The sequence below is a fragment of the Austrofundulus limnaeus genome, unplaced genomic scaffold (genome assembly GCF_001266775.1).
Source record: "Austrofundulus limnaeus strain Quisiro unplaced genomic scaffold, Austrofundulus_limnaeus-1.0 Scaffold717, whole genome shotgun sequence".
In the NCBI taxonomy this organism is placed as follows: Eukaryota; Metazoa; Chordata; class Actinopteri; order Cyprinodontiformes; family Rivulidae; genus Austrofundulus; species Austrofundulus limnaeus.
This window is the reverse complement of record NW_013953119.1, coordinates 230,501-239,238: the sequence shown is the minus strand read 5'-3', so window position 1 is coordinate 239,238 and position 8,738 is coordinate 230,501. Positions and strand designations below refer to the sequence as shown.

General features: G+C 40.0%; 1 protein-coding gene across 1 annotated transcript in view; it reads right to left on the bottom strand.

Moving 5' to 3' along the window:
• Positions 1 to 8,738, bottom strand: part of peak1 (pseudopodium-enriched atypical kinase 1) — a gene marked incomplete at its 5' end in the record, with an annotated part of 143,828 nt that overhangs the window by 11,723 nt on the left and 123,367 nt on the right. Inside the window, 2 exon segments of the mRNA XM_014028082.1 lie at positions 3,023 to 3,822; positions 8,024 to 8,253. Of these exon segments, the coding sequence (XP_013883536.1) occupies positions 3,023 to 3,822; positions 8,024 to 8,253 (1,030 nt within the window).

Genomic DNA, 8,738 nt, shown 5'->3' with positions numbered 1-8,738 from the left:
CACACACACACACACACACACACACACACACACACACAGGTTTTATTGCACAGAATTATCCCCTCAGGGCTCAAAGTTTAAAAACTGTTATTTCAGGTTCAACACTTTCCTCTGGCTCCCATCAGGAGCTGAGAGGAAATCAACTCTGGAATTAACAAAACATGAGCATTTTATAAGCTATGCCTCTAAATAACACACTAAAAAACTACACACACGTTTAAAATCACCTGCTGTGAGACTCTGATGTTTTGACGGTTTTTATTTTAAAACTATTCAGGAGAAAATGCAGCATTTAAAGACAGAACAAACTAGTTTTAGTTTCTGTGTTTCAAGTGAAGGTCAGCTAATTAACCACAATGTAAAAATGAAGACTTTATAAACTAGAGAAATTGCATTTCCTGTGAAAATGCAAGTGTGAATGCCTGTTGCTGAAAACTTTAGCTGAAAGCTGCTGAAGAAGCTGAAATTGAAAAAAAAGAAGCTGAAAATTGAGCTGAACATCTTTTAGAAAAGTATTATTGTAAGTTAAATTTGAAAAAGCTGAAAGAAGCAAAATAAAATGCAGAAAAACAGTAAAAAGGAGCAAAAATATAGCTGAAATAGTATAAAAAAGCTAAAAGATAAAGGCTAAAGTAGCTGAATATAGCAGAAAGCAACCGTAAGATGCATAAATAACTCAAATTAGCAGAAAGAGGCACAAAAAGTAAAAAAGGCAGAAAAATAGAAGGAAGAAGAATTTTAGTGGAAATATCTGAAAAAAGCTAAAACTAGCAAAAAAGTAGCTGAAACTTTCACAAAGACTTGATGACTGATGTGTCAGGTTCTGTAAAGATTTAAAAACATTATGAAGAAATTTAAGGATGTTGAAAAAAGATCCATTCATTTTCAATGAGAAAAAAGTAGCCGAAATAACTTTGGCTACAATTGTTAAATTTTCTTGAGCTTCAGTATATTGTAGAGCATGCTCTCAGCTACCAGCACATAAGTTTTCATGTCAATATGTCAAACACTGGCTGAATAAAAGGCATTTAAAACTAGCTTTGGTGGCCATCTTGGATATTTTTCAGCTGCTATTTATGATAGAGCTAAGTCTCAGGTACCTACAGTATATATTAGTTTATAGCTCATTATATCAAAAAATGGCCAGAATCAAGTATTTTGAACTAACTTTAAATAATAACAGCTAAACTTTAGCTAAAATTGCAGAAAATAGCTGAATATTGCAGAAAGCAAATGTAAGAAGCATAAATAACACAAATTAGCAGAAAATGTATAACAAAGCAGAAAAGCTCAGACAAATAGCAGAAATAACTAACATTTAGCTAATATAGCAGCAAAAAGCTAAAGTTAGCATAAAAAAGCTAAAAGTAGATGACTTAAGTTGAAAGTAGCTCCCAGATGGTGAAATGGACTGCACTCATATAGTGACTTTCTACCCATCCAGGACACGCAAAGCTCTTCACACTCACATTCACACACTGATGATGGCAAACTACACTGTAGCCACAGCTGCCCTGGGGCACACTGACAGAGGTGGGGCTGCCATGCATCGGCGCCACCGGACCCTCTGACCACCATCAGTAGGCAAGGTGGGTGAAGTGTCTTGCCCAAGAACACAACGACTGAGATGACTGGACGGGGATCGAACCGGCGACCTTCCGGTTCCAGGACGACTCCCCTAACCACTCCGCCACAGCCATCTTATTCACCATTCCATGGTGAAATGGATGTAAATAAATTCAAAATTAGCAGAAAAAACCCATAAAAATATAAAAAAGTGATCTTTTGAAGTAAAATATGTAAAACAGCCGAAGTTTTCATAAAACAGCTAAAAGTAGCTGGAAACATTTTAATTAGCATAAGGATGCATAAGAAGCACAAGTTTGCTGAATTTAACAGAATTAAGTTGAAATAGCTCTAAAAATGTGTAATTTGCATAGAAAGCTAACTTTGGCTAATAACAGCTAAAATTTAGCTAAATTTGATAAAAATAGCTGAATACAGAAAAAAGCAACTGTAAGAAGCATAAATAGCACAAATTAGCTGAAAAAAGTATAACAAAGCAGAAAATAGCAGAAGAATAGCAGAAAGAAGTAGAATTGTAGCTATTGTAGCAGCAAAAAGCTAAAGTTAGCATAAAAATAAGCTAAAGTAGCAGACTCAAGTTGAAAGTACCACCCAGATGGTGAAAGGGTTGTAAAACTTTCAAAATTAGCAGAAAACCCCACAAAAAACTACTAAAATGTGATCATTTGAAGTAAAATAGGAAAAACAGCTGAAGTTTTCAGTAAAACAGCTAAAAAAATTGCTGGAAACGTTTTAATTAACATCAGGATGCATAAGGAGCTCAAGTTTGCTGAATTTAGCAGAATAAAGTTGAAATAGCTCCAAAAAAATGTGTAATTAGCTTAGCAAGCTAACTTTGGCTAACAACAGCTAAAATTTAGCTAAATTTCTAGAAAATAGCTAATTATTGCAGAAAGCAACGTTTAGAAGCATAAACAGTACAAATTAGCAGAAAGAAGCACAAACAAATCTGAAAAAAGCAGAAGAATAGCAGAAAGAAGCAGAACTATAGCTGAAATAGCAGAAAATAGCTAAAGCTAGGAAAAAAGGAAGTAGCTAAAATTTGCACAAGAGAGTAAAATAGAGCATAACCAGAACAAATTTTGTAAGGTTTTGTAGAGATTTAGAAACTATTTGAAGGATTTTAAGGTTGTTGAAAAATAGCCCCATTCAAAGTCAATAGGAAAAAATGTGGCTAAAAAGTTGAAATAGCTAAAAAATATATAAATAGCTAAAATAATAAAAGTCATAGCTGGCATTGCACGAAAGAGCTGAATGTTTTAATATATGAATGGTTGAAGTAGCACAAAAATTGTGGAATGAGAAAGGTGCCGAAAAGATGATCTCAACAGTGTGAATGCCTTACAGGTATTCACACAATAAAATGAGGACCAGTAGACCTGATGAGCCACAGTCATCAGTCATCAGACCACTGAGAACAAGCTGAAAGCCTCACCTTGATGGCATAGTTGACCAGTGGGTTCTTGGCGTAGGAGGCAGTGTAGTAGACAGCGTCTCCTGCCTCACAGCAGGGTTGACCAGTAGTCAGTCTGAAGTGGGACCAGCTATCCGTTCCAAATCTCAAGTGATCCTTCTGACCAGCCATAAAGCGGTCTTCACACTTTGATGCCAGCTTCCGTAGGGTATCTGTGTGGAGCCCCCGGATCCTCCCCACCACCTCGTCCCAGCTGTCCAAGCCCCTGTAAAGAGCAGGTCTCTGTGGTTTGGAGGCACCTCCTCCAGCAGCACCACGCCCTGCGGCACCACCCCTCCCTGCCAGAGACTCTGTACTTGGGAAGACCTTCTTCTCCTGCCCAGAGGTGGTGCTGGGGGCAGAAGGTGTAGAGTGGGGGGCCTGGGAGGTCACAGTATTGGTCAGGCGAACCTTGCCGGCAGTTGACGGCCTCTCCAATGAGTCACCACTCTCGTGGTCATGGGCTCGATGCGCTTCAGAGCTGAGAGAGGAACTCTGGCTGGCTGTCTCCCAGGTGGAGTCCAAGTCGTAGATGGGGTTGGCCACACTCAGGTTAGTGCCCCCAGGTTTGGCCTCAGCTCGAGGTCTCAGGGTGGGCTCTTTGCCTCCCAGGGTGGGTTCAGTACTGGAGCGAGGAACAACCTTTTTAGGTAGTGGTGGAGGTGTAGCTTTGAGCACTGCCTGCTCACTGGTGCCATCCAGATCTATGGAGGCCAGGGTGTCGTTGGAAGATTTGATGTTCCGAGGCTGCTTCAGTGGGATCATATTGGCTCGTGATTGTCCTGGAAAACAAAAACACAAACTGTGTTACCCAAATAAGGTTTATTCAAGTTCTATCTCCAAAAAGGCTCAACCAGTAGGTCCAATCATGGCCTTCCAGTGCCTGATTCAATGGTTGACCTCTCTTCAGAATGTCCTTAAGTTCTGCCTGTTAATCCCCTATCAGCCAGAGGCCAACTGAAACAAAAAACATGAACATGTAGGACAAGGACTAGGATTAGACATTACAGGGTTGAACCTTCTACACCACAATGACAAGTTGATCCTACGGAACAACAAGTTAAAATATATCTGAAGCTTGATTAGAAAGTTCTGGAAATAAAAAAACAGATTTATGTTGACATAAAACACTTCATTCATTGTGATCCAACAGGTCAGCTTTAGCTGTGGTTGAACACATCTGAATCAGGACATGTTTAAAAAGTCCGATGGTTTCATTGCACTACACTTCAGCTGAACTTTATCACTTCAGCTTAATCCCAACAAAACACTTACCTGTTTATTTTACTTTAAAGGCTAAAACCCATTGTCTTTGTGAATCTTTTGAGCTTTCATTTGTTAAAAACATCTCAACCCTTCTGTGATATATTACAAGAAATATTTGAGTCTAATAGGTTGAAAGGGACTTTTTCAATTAAGATGTGTTCTGAGTAACTGATCTGCAAAGATAAAGATTTATACAGGTAAAACATGAAGAACACTGCTGTTAAAGTTATTTTCCATTTGAAAAGTTCTCACAGTTATACCAGAGTTACTTGATTTGTTTTTACAGAGTTCTTGGCTTGTGAAGACGAGAACCTTTATCATGGATTTGTGTCGCGGCACAGAAAGGAGATGACGGCCATTAAAAACACATCTAACTCAAAAGCAGGACCGGTGTCTGCACACCAGATGATTCTCCACCTTCACTGCCTGCCTCAGACTAAACATGGCAACATGGAGAGCAACTTTGTGAGATGTTTGTTGGGGAATTAAAGTGTTAAGGGATCGATTAGACTTGTTAAACGTCTTTTGGTGGGGAGAACAGAGACAGATGAGTCAGAGAATCACGTCAGATCAAATGAAATGAGCAGAGGATGTACCTTTCACCTGACAGGAAATAAGGACTAAGCTGTGCAGGTTTAGAAGGTCACAAACAGCCATCAGTGCTGCTGTAATTAACCAGGAACACAGATTGTATTAAAGATGTTTCTTTCAGGCTCCTGAGTGTCAGAATATGTCTTTACTCATCCATCGTTGTGGTGAAGACACACGTTTAAACTTTCTGCTTACAAAAACTCCACTGATTGTGCATCCCAGCTCAACAGGATGAGTAACTGGTCACGTGGAGGTCACGCTGCCATGGTCTTAAGGATGGAGGAAAAGCAGTCAGGATGAAGTAAATGAGTCCTGGTAATCCTCCCAGGAAATGAACATATTAAATGTGTTCCTCTACCAATCTGCTGTAATCCATCTCCCTCGTCCTCTCACACAGATCAACCAGGCTGAGACTTCACTCACTTAAAGAAGTCACTTTGTTGCATTAAAGAACCCAACAAAAACCTTTCAAGACAAATTAAATGGATTTAACCCAACTCTGACAAACTAATGTTTACATGTAGGACTGATTCACTTTGGAGTCAACCCAGTTCAAGATGGCCGCCACACTCATCTGATTGTTGGAAATACAGAAATGATTCATAATTCAGCCAATTACATGACTGTCCAGATGTTACAAACTGTAAGAACGTTCCAGATGTGTGATAATCACAGCTTCTTCAGCAGTTTAACCACATCACTGTTAAACTCCACAGTTTTTGACCAGTGTCTCTCAGTGGGAGGTAAGACTCATGACAAGACCAGACTCAGTTTGTTCCCATGAAGACCAACAGTTTGTTACATTTGTCAGGATTAGAGTTTCTGCTGCTGCCGCTGTGGAACCAAATCAAGTTCCTCTAAACGTTTCTGATGTTTCATCTCAAGTTTCAGCACAGACATCAACATAAACCAGCACTGATCTAACACGTTAGTTCAAAGATAATGTGAAAACCCAGAGAGGATGAACTGAACTGTTACACTGCAGTGAGAAGAGAAGAAGAGCCAAAACAACAAGGGTCCAAATGAAGCAGATGAGTGAAACTGACCAGAGGGTCTGAGCAGAGAAAACAAGAGAAGACACATCAATACCAGGAGATAAACACAGAAACACAGGTAAACACAGGTAAACACAGATAAACACAGGTAAACACAGATAAACACAGGTAAACACAGGTAAACACAGGTCAAACAGCCTACCTTAGCTCCACTAAAGCCCTGAAGTTGTTCTAAGTGTGGTGCAGCAGCTGAGCTGGGAGCAGAATGAAAATCTCTTCATGTCAGAGTGTGAGAGGAGTTCTGGTGCCAACAGACAGGCTGGGAGCTCTGCCTCCTCCTGATGCTCTGATTTAACACATGTTCATGAACACCAGCAGCAGAGGAGACCAGGTTACAAACAGTAGGGAGAGGACCAGACTGCACGTCTCATCACTCCACCTCCAAGCAAACATGATGTCATCACTCCACCACAAACATGATGTCATCACTCCACCGTCAAGCAAACATGATGTCATCACTCCACCGCCAAGCAAACATGATGTCATCACTCCACCGCCAAGCAAACATGATGTCATCACTCCACCGCAAACATGATGTCATCAGTCAGCAGGGCTTCTTATCAGACCTGCAGGAAGAACTCTTCCTCTGTTGTTCCTCATTAGCAACATGCAGAAAGTAAAAATAGGCTCCAGGCAGCTCATCATACACCAACCAGAGAGAGATTTAACACAATCACAACACATCTACACACTGCACAATCACAACACATCTACACACACACTGCACGTGCACAACCAAGCTGTAGAAACCCTGCACTTTTAAAGCTCCTACAGCAGCTTCAGCTGACCCCACAGATAAACAAAGAACTATTTGATCCCTGATGAGTCATTTAACAGGAACACAAAGAGCCTCTGCTGCACAGACCCACACTCTTATTATGTTGTTTGTGTTTCATCTCCTCACACCACTCAATCCTACTTCTTCACTCACTTCAGGGCTTCATTTCTTTAAGTGACAGCACTTGTTGCAGCAGCAGCTCCAAGCTGCTGACACAAACTACAGATGAAACAAAGTGTCAGCAGAAGTCGGTAGAAAAAGGAGCCACAGGTTCAGATCAATGCTACAGTGTTGGAGGAAAACAAACATGTTCACACACCTCTGATTTATTGACTGCTTTCTGTCTTCTTTCACTAAGTAGCTGATGAGAAATAATACGTTTCACTACATCTGGTGTTTTATATTTCCATGTCAGAGAAATCCATCAGATCCTTCAGAGAACTCAGTGTGTAATAAGTGTCAGATTCTCCTGGAGCGAGGACATTAAACATGGTGAATTAATTACATTTAATTAAATTAATTAAATCAAACACGCAGCGACGCTGCGGCTGATTGTGTAGTGCACTTTGTTTAGGTAGAACAGAAGAAGCACACAATCAAATCTCATTTGACTATGTTAGGTGACCAGTGTCATCTGTTAATCTATGATCGATACGGGTACATGTGTTGTTGCAGCCCAAATACATCACTTTACTACTAATAAAATGTTTAAAGAAATCTTAAAGACATAAAAACAAAGACGAATTTTAGAGTTTTTTGTTTTGAAAGGCAGACAGAATAAAGAATAAAATGTAGATATTTTCAATCAGAAAACCAAGACATTAACAGAAATGAGAGAAAGTGATGTAAAATCAACCACCATCTGTGCAAGTTTCTTCCTGTGAAAATAGTTTAAGGAAGGACATGAGTTTAGATTCTGGTGCCAACAGGAACAGGAATGTTTGCTTCAGGGCAAAGACTCTGCACCTCCAGCTGACATGTTTCTAGTTATTCTGGGAAGCAGACTGTGGACGACAAGAAGTGTTGAGATCTTCAGCTGTTAGGAAGGAATAAAGGATGACTCTGTCACAGAAGAAGTGCACAAACTGAAGAGAAAGAACTTGTATCAATATTTATCTGCTGGCTAAGTTAGTAATGTCAGAAAAAGACACATAACTTTATTATGTGTTTGATAAATCCACTTCATTTAAAGCACAGAAGCTTTTAGCATCACTAACCAACAAACATGTGGAAACATCATCTTAGGTCAACATGAAGACACATTTAGTGTTTGTCTCTGAAGGCTGTTCTTACCCAGGTTACTGTAGGTGGCGCTGCACTGGCTGGAGCTGGTAGACTGGTTCCCGTCCTCCTCTGGCTCTCCCAGGCTGGTGCTGCCCTCTCTGGCTGAAACTGGTATGACACCCTGGTTGGCATGGCCATCCTCCACCTCCCCAAACACCAGTCCCAAATTCACTTTGGCAGGCAGAGGGATGACAGTGGGCAGCTCCCCCCGATTCCTGGCACTGCTCGCTGGCACCTGGCTGCACACGAGAGAGAAACAGCTCTATTTTATCTCTGCAGGGTGGCATACTTCCTCTGCTAAATACTTCATTCAGTGTGTTTTTACTTGTTTCTAAAGACTGCTGCCTTCATCGCTTGGTAGGTTATTCTACATCACAGGGTATATTCTACATTACACAAGTATATTCTACAATACACAAATATATTCTACATTACACAAATATATTCTACATTACACAAATATATTCTACATTACACAAATATATTCTACATTACACAAGTATATTCTACATCAGGGGTTCTTAACCTTTCTGACCTCGGCGCCCAATTTATTAAACATAAAATGACACGAGGTCCAGTCAGACATTACCATACAGATCAAAATGATAATTATTATAAATCTTGGTTTAAGTTTTATTCTATTTATATCATAACTAAACTATCATAACTAAATTAAATACACTTACAGTTTAAAAGTAAAACTCCTGTCAAATAATCACGAGAC